Below are 20,471 nucleotides of genomic sequence, written 5' to 3' on the forward strand. Positions count from 1 at the left end.
ACAATGAAGATAGGTCACAGCAATTTTTAAGTGTTTAAATCACTAATAATTTGAGGAGATACTTCTATAATGAAACGTGGACCATTACATCTGTGTATGCACAGGGAACATGGTGAACAAAACGATCAATAAATTTTAAAAGTGGCTCACAAATAGCATAGAAGTAAAAAGTGAAGTAGCAGGACTAAGATGGGGTCATAGCTCAGATAAGGACAAACCCAAGTGTTAATGGCTTGCAGAAGAACTACTACTTACTGCCCAGAAGATACAGTCAAAAGAACAAATCAGTCTAGAAGTTCAGGGAAAGGCTTTAATGAATCTTCAAGAGCCACTTACCTCTAGGTTTGCTACCAAATTTTGAGAGCTGGGGAAAAAGAATATGTCATTAAAAGTGTGGATGAGATTTTTTTGAGCACTTCATATCTTAGCAATGGGCATCATCCCTTTATCAGTTTTCAAATCAGCATGGTACTGTCTTGGTTAATTGTGTTAACTGGAATAAGAGCTGATATTAGGATGCTTCCATTTTTATTTAGCAAAATTGCTATTGCTAAATTTATTATTTAGCAATTCTGTTTTTAAAGTAATCCTGTCATTTTAGTCTAATAACTTGATTAGTTTTACTTTTCCTTTGTAACAGGTAACTAGTTACATATTAAACCCTCCATTTTACTAAAAGTGGACAGTCAAGGCTTAGGGAACTTGATTACAGCACCATTATGGTAAGTGTCTCACCATCAGCTTAACTTCAGTTTCATTAGAGGAACTCTGCACAGGACCTTGGCAGGTGATTTTAAGACAACAGCTTAAACTGCAGAGCATAAATCACAACACCTCATTAGCAAAGTCTCTGACCTTCATGAAACTTACTTCTTTTGGGGATGTTTGAGAATCAACTATAATGAATTTTTGCTCTTGAAAGAGCTAGAAGATAGAGAAATAATTTATGCATTGTATCATGCTGAGACTGACCAAACAAGCCAATTTGATATAATTCTGCACTGCAAGCATTCTATTGCCCTTTATTAGAAAACTAACCTGAAAGGTTCCTTAAGCAGAGAACGTTTTCTGCTGAGAAAAAGAAAGGGTTTTTTGTACTACTCTTTTGTATTTGCCAGGTGTGTAGCAAACCCTAGTTTTAAAAAAAGTTAAACTCCAATAGACAGATTTTTGGTCCCAGACTTTATCCTCACAGATGGCAGCAGTGTCATCACAGAGATGAGTAAATATGTTATTGCACTGAAATACAAACTAATGAACAAAAAATCATTACACTATATAGGTATATCCTCTTACAAATGGCTTAATTTGTTTCCAATACTAAGGAATTGTAAATTAATTTACATTTACTGTATACAAGTGGCTTTGAGAACATCAGCATCTTTTGTTTGCCCCTTTTTTAAATCACATTAGCTTTGTTTACATGAAAGAAAAATAAATCATAATTTCTACTGGACTTAAAAGTCAGCTGGTTCTCTCCAGCTGAGACCATCAACAGGTCTCACAACTAACAAGTCAGCTGCTACTGAAAGTCTGAATGTAATTCAGCCAGTTCCTTAGGGAAGCCTTAGCTTTCCAACACTGGATGAAGTAAAAGCATAACATAGTAAGAACATTGTAACAAACTGGAAAGTACACTAAAAAACCCTGAAGTTCTTACATGAAAGTGGCTTTATGTGTAAAAATATTACTTTTTTGTTTGAAATGTTGTATATTTAATATGAGCCATGATAATTAATGAAATAATAATTTTAACTATTACAGCTTTGGGTTGAAAACTAAAAAAAATACAGGAATATTCCAAAACAGTACTTGACAAATTAGAATGAAAGACATCGTCCCTAAAATTAATCCTTTACCAGAAAAAAAGCCCTGTGAATTACAGAGAATATGAACAGAGGATTTAGCATTAAAATCTGAAATCCTTGGCTACAGAAGAACAGAATTTCAAGGTATTTACCACAGCAAGTTTGTAAGAACAGAGAACATCACATAACTATTTCCCATTCCCACTATTACCAGCATCTACGTTCTAAATTCTAAAGAAACAGAGTAACAATTCAGAACTCCTGAGAGCATTCATCTTTTTTTCACCTGTAGGAAAGAAACTCATTAACATACAACACTCTGATAGCTGGCTATAAAGCATGATTGGATTATGAAATTAACGGAAGAGATTCCAGCAGCTTGTCTTAGTAACACATGTGCGACAAAAAACACTCTGTACATTACCCACCACTCCAGGCCTGTCAGGACAAAAAACTCTCAGCACAGAAATTATAAATAAATACATGGCTTTGGGGGTTTTGTTTTTGTTTTTCCCACTGCCACATTAATATTTTGCAACAACTCATCTGATAAACTAGTCTTGCACATCATCAGTTTAAGCCTAGATTATTTTAAATTCAAATATGAATACCTGACAGCTACATAGGATTTTTTCTGATAATTCAATGTAAAAAAGTTCACATGCAGACACTGTTCTTTTTTCATTACTTGTGCAGTAGTTTAACAAGATAGTTTAAAAGCCAGCTAAACAAGCAATGACTATATGAACTTCAAGGAAAAAAATTCAAAAAGTCAATAAGGTCTGATCAATAAACACGCTCTTGTCGTCTGAATGAAAAATTTTTAAAAAATACTTAATTGCAGACATTAACTAGATTTTCATAACATCTTATTACTGAATTGTTTCAAGGAATATAGAACATCTCATTCTTCATAACTTCATGATAATCTTTTTGAAGCACTCACCAGGATGTCAGCCTAATATTCTGTAATTACTATGACACCTCCCAGTTATCGAATTATCTGCTCATTTTCCTTCCATATTTTACACAGTGTCATGGGAAAGTGACTCAATGTTTCTACTTGCAATTTCAAACCTCAGACTTTGTACACAAGCAAAAATTCAAAATGAATTTCCAAAAGGTAGAATCTGTCAAAGCACTGAAACAACCACATACACAAGTTTAGTTCAATCCAATTACTCTGGCTCAGCTTCTACCACAGTTTACCACCTCAAGTTTTATAAATCAAAACAAGGTAAATTCCACCACACAGCTCAATTCAACAAAGATATAAAAATACCAAAGGCCTGCCATGAACTTCAGCACACTGATCTCTCAAACACAAAGCAGTGATGTGATGACCTGGAGATGTGGCTGGTGTCAGAGGCCAAGACCAGAGGCCAGGTTTAAGACTTGCAGTCTACCTGAAGATGAATTATATTACCCATCCATGCTCCAAGTCTGTTAAAAGTTATTCAGGTTTCTTCTTTAGAATCATTTAAGGAGGACAGCTGTTAGTTCTATATAACCTAAACAGATTGGTTTCCTATAACATGAAAGGATAGCACAAGCTTATTTGTAAAGAGGGAAGAACTTAATATACACATTAACAGATGTAACGCTCATCGGTAACTCTTGCTACACAGCTATGAAAATACACACCTGGATGTCTGTAAAAGAATTCTAAGAAACCCACATAACTATTTACTATGACAAAAACTTGATTGTTTAGCACACAGAAGTGTACTAGGGATCACATACAGAAAGATCATCCACCAGGAATAATTATTTCCACATGATTAACAGGCATTTGAGCTGTGACTACTACCATGTGCACAAACAGTTCAGCTGAAATGTGACTTCTGTGCCCAGACAACCTAACATGCACTGAGATGCCCTACTTAATGCCTGCTGTGAAATTAACCTTAGTTCTGCCCTTGCCCTTTTTCCTTCTTTTTTAAAATTCATTTTACAGCTTTTAAAGTGATAATCTGCTAAGAACTTTCCTGAAAGACACATTTAAAAGCATCTAAAGAGTTGCTTCATAAAGCAAGCCTACTGTTGAAAAGTCCTGAGTGGCTTCAATTCAGTTCTCAACAAAAGGGTTAGAGAAAAAATACGAACTAAGATATATTTAAAAACAGACTGCAGGGACTTTGGCTTTTTATCTGAATTCTACAATACAGATTGCTGAGGACAGTAACTCTTTAAAATTCTCTTGAAGAAAATATAAAATACTCAGTAGCTTATTGAAGCTTTTCCAGATCTCTATGATCCTGACACAGATTCTCAAAGGTACAAAGAGTAGAGTTCCTCATGTTGAACAGATATTGCAATTACCACAAAAAGGTAAGGATTTCTGACCACAAAGTATTCCGGTGTGAATCTAGTCAGAAAAGATACTTGGCTAGTTGGGGGATTTCAAGACTTAAACTTACATGATTAAGGTTATAAGTATTTATTTATAGTAAAAAAATTTTATCCAGTAATATACAGTTTACCCAATAACATTGTTTACTCTTCATTGTAGGTAAACAGACAATAAAAAAGCAACTAACAAAGCCTTTAGAAATATAGTTAAATTTTATTTTTGTTTGCAGTGAAAATTAAAATAGATTTCTTACAATTCCCTTCACTATTTCAGCTCTTGGATCAGCTGGTGTTCATCAGAGTCCACCTCTTCTTCTTCATTCAAGTCTTCTTTTGCTTCTGCATCTGTCACCTCAGGGTGACTGCAGGCAGCATCCCTAGCAGAGAGCTTTTTCATTTTGATGTTTGGCAGTTTCCTCAGATCACCATCCCATTCTCTAAAGAGAAAAAATAGGTAATGAAAACCAGTTACCAACAGAAAGGAAGGAATGGCAGAGTTAATTCACATTTCCTCAGAAGATAGTAACTCAAGTGAGGCTGCTTTTCAAAGTTATCCTCTGTCCCACTGTGGTATGAATAAGCAACAAAGATTTCACCTGATTTCATACACTACAGAAGCTGTAACTTCTCTGTGAAGAAGTAAGTACTTTCAGATATGATATTCTGAAACAAAAATATATGATTCACATTGTTCCCACAGACCTATTCTACCCTCAGTTACTTCTGGCCACCTGCTTTTAGGTTTGTCTCATTCAACTTGCAGTCTGGTAAGCAACAGAAAAACAGGTCAGAAGAGTTTCTTCATCTGGATTATTGATTTGCATAAGTCCCTGGTGATTTAAGGTAAATGTTAACTTGTTGTATGACTTCAAGAGAACACAAAGGGTTAGTAAACATTAATTCACATGGTGAGTGTATTATTTCAAAAGGCTGCATGAAGGAGAATGGGTTGTTTTAAACATAAGTCAAATCCCGTACTCACTTAATAGAATGCTTTCTTGATTATATTAAGTGCACTTCATGGGTAATTTTTCTCAAGGGCAAAGACAGTATTTGCCAATTATACGATATGTTTTTTCTTTACCAAGGCAATACAACAACACTTCCATCGGATGTCCCTGTTTAAGAAGTCAATTCCATATTTATAAATACAGCAGTCTCTCTTTAAAATTTCTGGCTTTATTCCAACATCCTGTAAGTATGACTTTTGGCTACATACCATCCTGCGAGTCAGTGATACAGCATTCCTTGCAACATAAGCATTCTTAAGTTGTTGGGTTTTTTTCTTCTTTTAAAGTATTTCACTTGATAGAGCTGTCAGCAAAAATGCTCACTCAATCTACTACCAGGACATACCAACATACTGGCCCAGATGAGCCAGCAGCAAGTTTCACAGCTCCCAGATCTTTTAACTGGATGCAAGTTGTAAATTCATTTAAGATTTTCAACTAGTATATTATACACACATACTAACACTACTGTGAACAGCTGAAGTCAGAATTTTAGGTAAAATATTATCTGAGAATATTGAGAAAAAAAGTTATGTTAGTTACAGAAATGGCATTCTAACTGTTGAATCTAAATCTTCTAATGTTCTAATTAATATCTGGCAGAGGTGTTCGGCTTGTAACAACTAAGAAATGCCAAATTAGCAGGGCCATACCTACTCTGCTTTTTCAAATGACAAATTCCTTGGCAGTTTTGTGTAAGTTCTCTTTTTTATGAAAAAAGACATACAACAGGTGAACTTCAGCATAAACAGATTATTAGTGGTAATAAAAAACCTACCTGAAAAATTTAAGATGCTTTCTGTTCATAATGTCTGGGATTTCTAATAGGAAAGAAATTAAATTCTGTTAGATGTGTAACATTATTCAAGTGAGTCTTATTTCAAAGAAAGAAATGTGAGCTAAATGGCCTCTAACAAAAATGGCTACATACATCCTTTCCATTGCAACCAAACTGTTCTTAAAGAAACCTGCCATACATATATAAAAATAATTAAAAATAAATAAAAATAATTAAAAATAAATAAAACAATAATACAAATATGTATTGCCTTTGCTAGTAAAAAGGAAGGCAAATATTTTGTATTGAGACCAGTGGAACTGACCATTTTGCATTCTTCCTTCTGGTGTAGCCAAAATCTTCCTACTACAGTGTAATTTATAAACTTAGGCAGATTTTTACATAGGATGCCAAAGTTGCTTTGCCTTGATTCAGTGTCATTCTTTCCTTGGTCAGTCCTGCAGTGTTACAAGCGGCCTGTGTATAACATCACCACTAATTTATGGAGATTATACCTTAGGAGCCTTGACATCCTCCTACAGTATAAAACAGCTCAATACTGTCTATGAAATGTACAGATTTCACAGCCAAGCAGGCTTCTCAACAAGACAGATGTTTTCTACCTCTCTAACATTAAATCCACTTTATTTTAGCTCTTAAAATTGTGACATTTCAGCAACTTTCATACTGTCCTTGAACAAACAGGTCTGCTTTTGTTCATCTATCAATTTCCTCAAGTTTTAAAGTAACAAAAAAAAAAATCATGCTATCAATGCAGGACTATGGATGATTTCGCTACTACAAAACATAGGATGATGATACCTCTGCCATTTATCTTTGTGGCCAGACAGTTTTATTCAGAAAACTATTCCTTCCTTTCACATTCGGTTATGAAGGTACTAACTGAAGAACAATAATATATGTGAAATGTTTTAATAACTATTACAGTGATTTCTGCAGACTGCTCCTCAGTAAACAGATGACGTGATACTGCTCACAGCTGAGCAAGGCAAGGCAAAGAAACATTTACCTAATGCTTTTTTGGTCTGCTGATTCCTTGGTTCCATGCCACAATCCATGCCAAATATCCATGCCATATTAGGTCCATCCTTCCCAATAGAGCTTTGAAACAAAGCCATGGTTGCTCTTGCTTTCTTTGCAGTCCCCTGAACTGCACTCATGGCAGCACAGTGCCAAATGCTGGAACATCCCAGCTCCCACAAAGGAAAGAAGTTTTTCCCTTCTCCCAGCATTTTACAAGGGGCAATCAGAGCTACACTGTTTGCCCCTAGCAGTGATGTAGTGATGTAAACAGTGAGTGAGTGAGTTTGGCAGAAGTGGCACCATACTGAGATTTCTATTTTCTCCTTTGATAAAAGCACTGATTCAACATACAGTTCAGTGTTCTTGTCAGACAAACCAGGACTACATGACAAGACTTTCAAGTTAAGCCCTTTCATTTGTTTTCATTTTTTTCTGAAAACATATAATGGGTTTAAGTTATGCAGACCTTTTCCAAAGAGAATATTCTAACAGTTTTATCTAGCCTATCATTCAGGGCTCACCAACACCAAGAGAAAGCAGGCACCCTAAGAGAAGATTCTGTGACAAATCAAGATTTGACATTAAATTCATCTTTACTGCTTTGGCAGTGGCAAAATTTTTAAGCTACGGTTACATGTATGTTTACAATATGTTACACAATAAAAACTACTGAGTCGCAAGATTAAGAATAGAGCTGTGTGTAGAAATAAAGTAATTATATACTGCACAGTAACTGATTTTCTACATTATGCTGGATTAGTAACACTTTTTAATTCAGCTGCATCTCCTTAGCATGCACCAATGTCATGGTTTTTGCTGCCGCTTGTAAACTTCTTCATTTGCTTTAAAATGTTCAGTCATAGGAGCATGTTTTTCTGAACTAAAGACAGAAAAAATGTAAGAGAAATATAGAACAAGAGTTAGTGGGAAAGAAATGAAGACAGTATTTTGGGGAGTCTGGTATTTCTAAGACAAAGTATTCAACAATTTATGCATTTAGCAAAACAGCAGTGAAAGATGGTAAGCAAACATTTTTTAATGTTTCTGACCCTTTCAGATAGTTTTAATTTTCTTTCTTTTGAGGATGAACAAACAGCCTGTTAAAAAGAAGGAAACTGTAGATGCTCTTTAGGCAAAAAATTATTCAGTTATACAATAATGATCACTACAGAAAACAGCAGCTAATGAATAGTACAGAAGTTACATTAGTAGATAAATGGAAATGATACAGCCTTCATCTGAATTAAACTGATTTCCCTGTAATGTGAAGCCTGCAGAACTAATCAATAAAACTAGTGTATTTAGTTTTAAAAGCCACTTTGCCCCAAGATTAGTATTAGGCATCTGAGAGAACATGCAAGGTAATTAGAAGCGAATTATCAAAATAGATGAAGTTTGAGTGAAATAATTATGATGCTTTTCCACTGAAGGCATACTAACTCTGGGTTACAAATAAATAAGTAAGTATCTAGTATTGCCTTTCAATAGCTTTGCTATAAACATGTAAGACCAGATTAAACAGAAAACCCAAATACACAAAAATGAAAACAAGAGGAAGAAAACTGCATGTAAACTACTGTAGATGTATTTAAGGAGTAAGTGACAAGGAGCTGCTAAACCTGAACAACATCACTGATAATGTTCCCTGTATAGCTACTGTTTGTTTAAAAAAAGACTAAAATTTACTATATTTCAGGATGTCTACCACTTTTGTAAACAAATTCTTACATTTTGTAAAGGATTAGTTTTTCATTTACATATATCTTTGAAAGGACAAGAGGAAATGCCCTCAAGCTACACCCAGGGAAGGTTCATGCTGGATGTTAGGATAGATGCTTTTTCACTTAAAGGGTGATTAAGCATTGGAATGAGCTGCCCAAGGAAGTGATGGGAGGGATCAGCAGCCCAGGAAGTGTTCCACAAATGACTGGATGTGGCACTTAGTGCTATGGTCTGGTTGACATGGTGGTGTTTGGTCAAAGGTTGGATTTAATGATCTTGGAAGTCTTTTCCAACTTAATTGATTCTATGATATAATTAGACAGCATCAGTTTAGTAGACTTCCCTAAATGAAAAGAATACATACTATGCAGTCTCATAGCAAATGCACATGCCTACAAGAAATAACTGAGTTCAAGAACGGGGGGGAAAAGCCCAACAAATCTAAGTCAGTTATAAAAGCTCCACTCATTAAGGCTTCTAGGATTAATAATGAGCTAGAGGCATAAAAGCACCGTTTCCAGCTGATTTCCATTTATGCCCAATCTCTAATTGCAGTATTTAGTTGCTATAGTACTTAGCAGCAACTATTTTCTCCGAATGAGCACTGTCCTAGACAGAGAGCAAAACCTGCAGCAGCTGTGATAACAAATAATGAATAATTTGAAAGTGTATTTAATATGTGTAGTTGCACTGTGCTCTCTGAATGCTTTACTTACTAATTCTATAATAACCTCAAATTTTGCCTACAATATGTCAAGCTTCTTCATGATTTTTATGTTGTGCTTGTGTATTTGACATCTTTTTCTCTAGCCTTACTGCCTTTTTCTGTCAGCTTTCCACAAAGCAGTAAGGACAAAAGAACTAAAATTTAAAAGCAAAAAAACAAAAAGAATACATTCTACAATTAAGCTGTTTGATGACAATCACAAAATCGAGATTCCTATGACTTTTTCCCTCTCCGTCTAAGACACCAAAGACTATGCATGAAGTCATACAGATATTCTTAAATTCCTCTGCTGTCTGCACTGGCAAAATTTTAAAGTCATTAATTTTCTTGGTTTGTACAATACATATCAGAGTGTGCTGATTTTGGCCGGGGTAGAGTTAATTTTCTTCATAGTAGTTAGTACAGGGCTGCATTTTAGACTAGGTGGAAATGGTGTTGATGAAAACAGGATGTTTTCATTATTCCTGAGCTAGGCTTGCACAGATAAGACTCCTTCTGCTCCTCACGCCAGCCCACCAGTGAGGAGGCTGAGAGTGCACAAGGAGCAGACCTTGCTGTGCTTTGAATCCTAACTACAGAATAATGTAGATTTTTCATGTTTTCCACAACATATTTTACTATTAGAAGGATCAATTATGTCTAGATAATAGTTTAGCATTAAAGCCAAGTTCACCACTCAGCTTCAACCTGTACATTATTGGCTAAAGTGGCTAAAGCAAAATACAAATCCTTCACTGCTTATCTTGACTATCTCCAAACAACTCTTTGCTTTTTGCACTTTCATTATCTCTTTGTCTTTCTTTCTTATTTCTATTGCTGCTTATTTCTATTGCTGCTGCAAATTATTGCTGCTTCCCTTCAGCCTAGTTCCAGCCATCAAATGAAGGTCCAACCAGCTGCTGTAAAGAATTCAAGGCAGGTGCATTAAAAGCTCACTTAAATTTGAAAAATAGGTTATATATGCATGCATTGAAAAGACAGTACTAGCAAAGATGCACAAAGAAAGGCAAAAGTAGAATATATGAGTCATATCTCCACCATTTTTTTTCTCCTTTTCTTCACCATGCGTGGCCCTCCTCCCCAATAACTCCCAAATAACTCTGCAAGGCACAAGCACCTAGCACTCAGGTAATTTCTTTAAAGAGAAAAATAAGGACAATGTCTAGAAAGTTTGCTTAGATTCTGGCCTTGTGAGCAGGTGTGAGGACTGAATTTTTTCTAATACTTTTACGTACCTATTCCATAGCCCTCATAGAGCTGTCTTTCACGTTCTATTGTCTGCTTGATGACAGTTTCCCGTGAACCATGCTGTCTTCCTTGTCTGCCTTTAATACTGTTTTGTAATTCAATCTGCTCCAATTCAGCATTGAATCGACACATATAACTGAAAGAAATAAAATGCATAAAAGCTTGTTGCAGTCATAAAAAAAAAAGCAAAACAGAATTACTCTGATAAATTATTTTACTAATTGTATTTATTTTCTAATTTGTTTTATTTATTGGAGACTCAAGGAGTAAGTAGTATGAAATCTGCATCTTTAAGTGTCACAGAATTACCCAACAAACAAATGCATGTGATTACTACTGTCCAAATCATTTATAGTCCTCCACACACTACAAAACTAGGGATATACTTCAATAATTTAAAAAAAAAAGGCAACTACAAAATTACTTATTTGAATAATTCTAGTATGACTCTATAAGTCTCTCAATATTTGTCACTGGCAACAAAATCAACTACTTCTTATTATAATCAGTAATATATAAAAGTCCTCCTCTAAGTCATCATCACATAATTTTTAAAGACAAGTCAAGCTTTTTAATCTTGTTTTTAATACCAGTCTTACTTTTCAATTAGTTCACCAGCTTCCTTCTTTGTGTACTCAATTTTATTGGGATCAAGGTGACTTTGAAACCATTGCAGTTTTTCTCCTACAAGAATAAAAATATTAATGGTTACACCACCACTGTAGCATCAATACATATTAAAGTTTCTCAAAGTTTTTAAATGCCCCCCCCCCTATTTTTCATGATTTTGAACGGCATCACAGACTCTGATATGGTGGGTACCAGCTATGAAGGTGGATGTAATAGAAACATTTTCACATAATTTCAGATTTATTTTACACCTCCCTTACATGAAAAAAAAAAAATTAGGCTTTGTTTTACTGGAAATTAACTAAAATATCACTATATCAATTACTTAGGGAGGAAACTTAGAAAGGGTGAAAAAACCAACACAGTGGCTGAGTAAGAGTTCTGATCGTCACATCTGTTTTTAAACACATTAAATTAAAAAGCTGTAGGATCAATCATATGGAAGAGGAAAATATTCCAGGTTGTGTCTCAAAGTTTTGAATTTACTTGCTAACACAATGTATCTTTTAAGCTACATATATCATAATATTTTACAAGCAGTTATAAAAAGCTTGGAGACCAAATATACAATAAATATGTGTACAGATGTACAAAACACTCATGTGGTCTGTGTTGCCCCACCGTTGTGTACACTGACTAAAGATTAGCTATGCTCAGTCCCAAATTCAATCCAGTATATATTAAGTGGACATGTCAGGTACTTCAGTAATTCAACCAAATCTATTTCAAGATTGCAGAATCAGATTATAGAAAAAGAAGCTCTAACTGGACATCTAAAAAGCTGATAAAACTTAGAATTTGTTCTAAGAAAATGAATATTGTACTCAGTAATAGAAGTTTCTGCTTACCAATAATACTTAAACGCAAAGCTTTGTCAGTCTTCAACCTAGCAGAAAAAAACCAGATGTGTTAGCCAGGAATGAGTACCATATAAAAAATGACCTTAATTTTATTCTCAAAAAGTTGGGTTTTTTTAAGTCACAATGAAAGTCAAGGTATACTTTCAAATAGAAATATTTGACAAATTCCAAATAATGTAAAACTTTTTCTGTTTCATCCAAAAGATCTACTTTCTGGTGAAACTACTAGCTGAAATTTGTCCAGTTTACCTATTAAGCTAAAAAGTTTCTTGGAAGAAAAAAGACGTAACATTTTTCTCAGAGCGCAACAAAAGGAATTACACCAAAGAGCTGCATTGTCACAATTTTCTTAAGTATTTCTGATATTCTTCTGGTATGTTTAATGAGTTTGGAGATTTCACTGCACTGCATTCATGCAAATCAAGCATGCAATGTGAAAAATACCATTCTGTTACCTTAAAGCCTGTAATAACTAAAGTTTGTGCTTAGTGAACAGTAAGTTAATATGTTAAGAAACCAAAATTAACAACTTCATTACAGAACTCCCCAACTCTGTCTCACAGTACTTTTAAGTCCACTTGAATCTCTGGCAGGATACTGAAAAGCCTTCTGTACTCTATGAGATGTGGGTATACAGTTCTATTTGGGATTAATTTTCATCCTAATTAGGAGTTCTCAAAAAAGAGAAGTTCTCTAGCAGGAAATCCTGTGCCTCATACTCTTTTGTCCTGAAGGTGTTAGATTCAATATGCATCAAAGGATGTTGCAAAGTTCTGTTGCATCCAGAAAGGAAAACAAGACATTATTGGGAAAAGTATGAAATTTTTTACTGGAAAAAATACCATAGCCATGAATATTCAGTGTATATATTGAAGGATCTCTGATAAAATTGACTTATTATTATTAAATATGAAAATTGATAATGGATTAAGTAAATCATAAAGCCTATAATTGACAAAGAATAAATAATGCTAAAATTCATCACAGTTAAAAGCTATTGTGCTCCTTTATTAAATTCCTTTTACTCTGTAAAATTAAATGAGCATTTTAGAGCTAGCTGAAATAACTCAGAGCACAGAAGTCTGTCACCTACCACAAAAACTGGGATCAAAAGATAAACCCTTACTTTCCAGAGACAAACACACTTGTGTCAGTTGTCCACAAACCTACATTATTAACTAACTATTAGATTTTTCAAGAAGTATTTCGTCCTCTGAAGACTGTCTAAAAGCCATGTACAAGTAAATGCACAGCATGTATGAACTGGTAAGAATTCCACTAATATATTAAAGAAATTTTTACTTCTATGGATATCCCAGCATGTGTAGAAGAAGCCTTCAATTAAAGCTGGGCAGGCTTTTATCCTCAGAGGACTTACAGCAGGGAGCTTTGGATGGTAACAGCACCCAAGAAAGGACATAGACTTCCCTCAGTGGAACTCCACACCAGCAATCCCTGCTGGGAACCCTGCAAGGCGACCCAGACCAGCTTGTCTGCAAAGCTTTGCTGTGGAGAAAATGAGAATGGCATCTAGGAAAGCTGCCTAAACAAGATCATTTCACACATCTACATTCTAAAACACTACAAACTGCCATATGCACCTGCTAAGGGCCACTAAATCATTTATTTATCAAAGCAGCTAAGTACAGAACCACCATTTTCTTCTGGACAAAAAAACCTTCAGTCTCCTGGTGCACACACTAATTTCAGTATGACAAAAAATGAATGATAGGCTCGGATGTTGCCTTATTGTACTTTTCATAAAAACCTCACTTCAGTGACTGCTAGAAGACAATAGCATTAGCAGGGAGGCTAATCAAATCAGGTGAGTCAAAGAAACTTCCTCTCCTCTCCTTCCACACAATGAGTAATAGCTTTTGCTCAGGAGGGAGAGGTAAGGCCAGGGACACAGTCTTGTGGCAGGCTGTTGTTTCTTGATGATTTTCTTCTTCACCCACCTTCAAGAAATCCTCTGCTTAGGCAATGATTACTAGTAAGAATGATTAGTTGTTTTCTTGATGTTTACTAGGTACTTTAAAAGTAAATTCTACATGTTCTTTTAGCAGCTCTTTATCTCAGCTATTTTATTCAACTGTTCCATTCTAAATACTAGCAATGAGTATTTTCGAAATCAGATTATGAACTCAGTATTTTTCCCCGATAATATCCACAAATACAAATGCCATCTATGGCTCTGAAAATGAAGATAGACTTTCCAAAATAAATAATTTTAAAACCTAACAGTTTTTCAGTTCCTCATGAAGAATCTGCAAGAGTATGTCACAAAGCATCACTGCCACAAGCAATGCAAGTAGAAGCACAGTGGGTCAAGAGAGATTAGGAAGTTAGACAGGGGAAAACCTCAGAAAAAGCACACACAGAGTTCTACCAGGAAACATTTTAAGATTGCTTACTCCCAAAGGGTCACTTCATGCCCCATCACTGTAAAAACTCCTTAAATGTCGTATTTCAGAGCATGTCAGTATTAGACTGGCTTTTCTGTAAGGAAAATGCACTGACTACTAAGAAATTTATCGTGCATGCACAATAGAAAGGGTCTATTTTGACTCAGGAGGGAAAACAACAGAAAAAAAAATGCACAGCTAGATTAGCTTTAGCTACCAAAACCAACAGGTATTTCTGCAGTTGGAGGAAAACATGTCTGGTGTTAGTACATCACTGCTAGGGAAGTTTCATTAATTTCCCACTATGGTCAGGTTTCCTAAAGTGTAGAAAAGTCAGTGTTCTACTACTGCCAGTGAAGCAGCTATTGCTGTCTGATAAAAACATCCATGTAATTATTTAACAGAGCAAACAAGCTGCCTAACAGAATAAGAATTCACATATAGATTAAGAGAGAATAAACTGGTAGTAATACACTGGAAGTTGTTGCTGCTCATTAGACCTTGAAGAGAATTGAGAGGAGATGGACGCAGGCAGGAAAAAGGTGTAATTTATAAGTGAACAAGATGATTTAAGATTGTAGCCAATTTTCTAAAAGCAATTGGTCTGTCTCCTCTTATTATGGTTAAGATTGGTCTTTTGCAGTGCAGTCACAGTTTCTGGACAGTAAACTTATAACTGCTGTCATATTTCGTTACGAATGCTGGCAGTGAAGAGTGGGAAATGGAGCCCATAAAAGACTTCTGCAACTTAATGCAGAATTTCTCCCTTCTTTTTCCCAATGCTGCATTTTAAATACTGAAATTCCTTGTGGATAATGTCTACCCTTTTTTAATATCTTGTTTGGGCAAAAGATACTACAATATGCATTTCATAACTTAATGCAATTTTCCTTTCTGTATGACATAAACAGGAACATTCACACTAGTTATTTCCTTCCCTCCCTCCTATAGGAAAGTTAATAAGCAAATAGAAGCCTAAACTGTCTCCAGTCCTGAATTCTGTCTCCAGACAAGCACCAAAGGGAAAAAAAACCAAAACCCAACTAAACCAAAACAAGCAAAACAAAATAAACTAACCACACAAACCCAAAACCATTGACTGATACTTTTATAAGAAAGATATTCTCACCCTCCAGTAACATACTATTCAAGGGTTTCCTACACCCTACATCTTTGTGTTGAGCAGTAAACAGATAAAATGTATGTATGTTCAAAAAGTATTACTGCACAAATTTAGCCAGCCACAATTAAAGCATCCTCTAGCAAGAAAATCAATCCACAGCTTAATAAAAATAGTACAGATAACCTCCACGGACTTCCTACATTCATTGAATACTCTAATCCAGTTTTTCCATTCTGCAAAAGTGCGCTAGCCTGTACAGAGAAATTATCCCCTTTACTCAGACCTAGTGAGATCGCATTGAGAATTCCATTTCTAGTTTTGTGTCCTATTCATACTTCAGACAACTTCTATACAATAACAAGCATGGTAAAAAAAATGCCAGATTTGTAGACGGGACTAAGGAAAAAAATTCTGTAGAGATTACAGGGCAGCTTCTATTTACCACCAAATGATGTACTAACCTTCCACCAGAGAACAGGGCTGTCATTCAATAGAAGCAATTTGGAAAATTGCTTAAAGACATTTAATAGACCTGCAGAAGCAATGCAGAAGAATAAAACTGGTGTGAGCTATTTCTTTTTCCCATGAGTGCAAGAGTGGAAAGCCTTCCTCCATTCACAACATCAGAAATTTGTCTTGTCTTTTTCAGAGCTATGCAAAATGAATCCAAGTCCCACCATTATATTACAGAAACTGAAAGCTAAGTAATTACAACAAAAAGTTCAACACGTATTTAATTCCAAATATTAAAAAAAAAATCCTGAGAATTTACCAAGCTGATAGTTTAGATAGAGATTCAAAAGAAATTGGAAGCCTTAACAAGTCTTTTAAAAACACTAAGGGGAAAAAAACCATCAACATTATTCATGTCTTTCAAATTAAATTGCTCTTCAAGCCAAGACAATACAGAGAATAGAACATAGAGAATTGGAGAATGTTTTTAGTGCAACTGATTTGTAGAACACCACAACAAAAGTGGTGTTGTGTGTAAATCTACAAAGTACAGAACGTTAGTTAACTGTTCAGGCCCCAGAAGTGTAAGATGTAGAAATCTTACTTGTAAAATACAAAGATACAAATTATAAGATCATTTTGCTATCACAATATGCTGTGGACGGTCAAAACTGACACGCTATTCTTGGTGGAATGGTTTCCCTATGCAAAATGAAAGCTTACATCTTTTACAATCAGCCTAGATTGAAACAGTAAGGATAGGGCTTCTTCAAACACATGAGTGACCATAGGAAAACTAAGGCTAATGTAGGCCTCTGACTGAATTGACAGGGACCCTGGCAACAGAGGAGAGATGAGGCAGAAATACTGAACGCCTTCTTTGCAAGGGCCTTCACTGCCAAGAGCTGCCCTCAGGAATCTATAACCAGGGTTAAGGAATGTCAGAAGGGAAGAGTTCCCTTGGCCAAGGAGGATTGGGCTGGAGAACACCCAGGCAAGCTTGACACCCACAAAGCCATGGGCCCTGAGGGATGCATCCATGAGTGCCAAGGAAGCTGGCAGACACCATGGCTAAACCACTCATGATTATCTTTGAAAGGTTGTGGAGATGAGGAGAGGCGCCTGAGGACTGGAAGAAAACAAATGTCACCCTGGTCTTCCAAGATGGTCAAGGAGAACCAGGGAACTACTGGCCAGTCAGCCTCACCTAAATCACTGCAAAGGCAATGGAGCACCTCATTCTGGAGGCCATCTCTATCCACATGCACAACAAGGAGTAGTCAGCATGGATTTGCTAAAGGTAAGTCATGTTTGACCAACCTGGTAGCCTTCTATGATGAAACAACTGCCTGGATGGATGAGGGAAAAGCAGTGGGTATTGTCTATCTCAGTTTCAGCAGGGCCTTTGAACTTTTTGCTGTTGCAAGAGGAAGGAGGAAGGAAAAGTAGCACTCCAAGAAGAAACATCAGCACTGTTGTCCATAGCAGCGTAACTCCAACCACATGAGACTGTCATTAAAAGATTTGAGTGTGCCATGTCATAATGAATAATCAGTAAGTATTGCTCCCTCAATAAGTTTTCTTGTGCATATTTTTCTCTGTGGTGAAGTCACGAATGCAAGTACTAAGAATCAAGTAAGATTAAGAGATTAAGTCATCTTTTGTGATTAAGAGCTGTGAGTGGTTTTTATAAGACAAGGTGAGAGAGCTAAGGGACAAAGTGGTCAATTTAGCAGTAGGAAAATAATCTACAATAAAAACTTACTATCAATAGTCAGAGAGCACAGAAAAAAATACAAAACAGCAGGGAAAACTTCTCGCACGTTAAGAAACTGCCCAATCAGCATATGCTGTTTGTGAATTCTAGCAGCAGCCCTGCTGGAGGCTACATGACCCTGCTGTGGCAGCGAAGGACCCCCTTCTAGTGAAAGCAACAGTGCAACTGCTGTGCATAAGGTTGTACATCAATCCCAACAATAAAACTGCACAGTCTCTGGACCAGGAGTTTCCAATGTAACACCTTCAGACAAATGAGTGTTTGTGCTCAGCTCACATGGTCCATCCAGACACTACAATTTATACAGCATTATATAGTTTATGTAGTGCTATACTATACTTAGACTGAAAATGCTGTAAGCTAGCTTTAGTAACTTCCTAAATAAACATATTTATGCATAACAACAAGCAAGCTGAGATAATGTAATTTAAAGGCCAGTCTTCACCAGGTGTCTTTTCCCTCTGTGGGAGAAGGAGGTAAAACTTAAAAGCAGAAAAACAAACTTGCCATGGAACAGCACAAAACCATCAAAGAGGAGTTAACTATACAGTTTTATTCAGAAGTCTGTCTTCTGCAGGCAGGTTTCTGGGTTTTCTTTTCTATTAACTCAGCATTTTAGCAGAAGCAGCTAGACCCGAAGCAGGATTCTTACTGAACTTGAAGCCAAACTAGGTGATTCACCTTCATGTGAAATCACCAGCATCGTGCTATTCAGATTACCAAAGGCAAGAAATCTAACTTGTAAGGACGACACCCAAAGTAAAGCAGCAGAACTACGCACTTTGTATAACCTGATTTAATGCATGTAAACCTGTCACTTCACATGGCCCAGCAGCAGTGCTAAGTTATACAGGCCTTTCTGTTTTCATGTGGTTATATCAGCACAACAGTGCATGCCACTACCACAAATAAAAAGTATCATTTGTGATGTTATTCTTTGATCTGTACAGAGGTCTTGCAGTCAACTCACTTTTCTTTCTTTTCCTGTTTGTGTACCTCCCTTGCAAGCTGTGCAGCTTTTCTGCTGTAGGGATGGATAACTTTTTTCTCTTGCTTCCCTCCTTGAGGTTTTCGTAACTTAGGCTGAAAAGATATCAAAGTAACAAGGCTGAGTAAAACATGAAAGGGAAGACAGAAGTACACACCATGGTAAAGACTGAAAAGATCATGCACTGATATCTAAGAAAGCCTTTAACTTTCAGTAACATGTTATCAATTTCACCCACTTCAATAACAAAATTACTTGAAGCCAGTACATGCTGTAAAAAAACCACTAGAGCACAGGAAGTGCTGTAACTCTTACCTAGTGACTACTGTCAGAATACCTACTTTGTAGCACTCTGCAGCTAGGAAACTAATATTAGCTCTCTGTACCTTTCCAGAAAAATGTCCCCATTCAAGCTCCTATCTGGGTTTCTGGCAAGAGCCTCATGTAATTTGAACAATGTAATAAAAGTGATTTTCTTGTTCCTCCCAAGAGATCATTGGAATGCTTCACACCACGGAGCAGCCAGAGGCTTTCCTTCTCTACCCCTTCATACTGCACAGAAAGGGAATACCACTCACGAATTTCCAAGGCATGGTGATATTACTCTAAGTTACTACTCCTACTTTTTGGTAAGAAAATGTTTGAACAGAACTGAATGGCTTTATGAAATAATATGCTATTTAACTGCACCCAAAAGAAACACCTTAAAGCAAGGGGGCTTTCCTGCATCACAATAAATGGCCATCAGTAAACGGAGACTATAGTACATGGAATTCTCTGCGATAACATCAGGGCTTAGGGCTGCTAAAAAAAAAAAAAAAAAAAGATGGTGTAAAAGACACAACTACTCTGAGCACCTCGGGGAACCTCAGACGGCGGCACTCCCCCCTGCTCCAGGGGCGGACCGCGCCTCCCCCCTGCCGGGAAGGCCCAGAAGGACACGAATCCCCCGGGGAGGAAATGAAGCAGTTTTTATGGGCAAAGTCGGCTCACTGCCGGTATCGGCCCACAGGGCCACCGGCCCGCCAGCGGGCTCGCCTCTCCAGGGACGTGGTGAGGCCGCTCCCGGAGGGAATGAAGGGGCCGCGAGCACCGCGTGCCCAGAAGCGTAAGCTGCGGGAGCCGCACCCCTACCCCTATTCCTATTCCTATTCCTGTCCATATCCCTGTCCCCATCCCCGTCCCCTGCCCGGCACACTCACCATGGCGAGCGAGCCTTCTTCCGGCGGCGCGGTGCAGCAGCCTCAGCGCTCCGGGCGGGCGTTCCGCGGCCGGGCCGTTCCGCGGCACCCGCAGCGCCGCTCGCCCCGAGCGGGCCGGGCCGGGCCGGGCCCGGGGCTCGGAGCTCCCGGTGTGACCGGAGAGGTGCGGCCACACAGCACGGCGGAGGCCACGCCGGAATGAAACCTGAGCGGGTGCTGGGTAATGTCTTGGCAGCAGCTACGGTGATTGCTTTGGTAGCTGAAATGAATGGAGATGCTGCTACCCGTGAGGTTGCGTGAAAAACGCCAGTCACTTGGTTTTAAAATGTTAAAAGTTTAATATT

At 37.1% G+C, this 20,471-nt stretch overlaps 1 protein-coding gene across 2 annotated transcripts; it reads right to left on the reverse strand.

The window, feature by feature from the left end:
- Positions 1-4,351: 4,351 nt before the first annotated feature.
- On the reverse strand, positions 4,352-20,170 carry TMA16 (translation machinery associated 16 homolog). Of its 2 annotated transcripts, XM_038136206.1 has the most exons (7): positions 20,128-20,170; positions 18,908-19,020; positions 12,168-12,205; positions 11,289-11,373; positions 10,677-10,825; positions 5,949-5,991; positions 4,353-4,597 (listed from the first exon to the last, which is right to left on the reverse strand). In XM_038136206.1, the coding sequence occupies exons 1-7, from the start codon at positions 20,128-20,130 to the stop codon at positions 4,426-4,428; spliced, it is 603 nt and encodes a 200-aa protein (XP_037992134.1). In that variant the 5' UTR covers positions 20,131-20,170; the 3' UTR covers positions 4,353-4,425. The 2 variants fall into 2 exon arrangements, with proteins under 2 accessions (XP_037992135.1, XP_037992134.1); XM_038136207.1 differs by lacking the exons at positions 18,908-19,020; positions 20,128-20,170 and adding an exon at positions 16,169-18,869 and having other exon boundaries at positions 4,352-4,597.
- Positions 20,171-20,471: the final 301 nt, after the last annotated feature.

Source organism: Motacilla alba, chromosome 4 (genome assembly GCF_015832195.1).
Source record: "Motacilla alba alba isolate MOTALB_02 chromosome 4, Motacilla_alba_V1.0_pri, whole genome shotgun sequence".
NCBI lineage: Eukaryota > Metazoa > Chordata > Aves > Passeriformes > Motacillidae > Motacilla > Motacilla alba.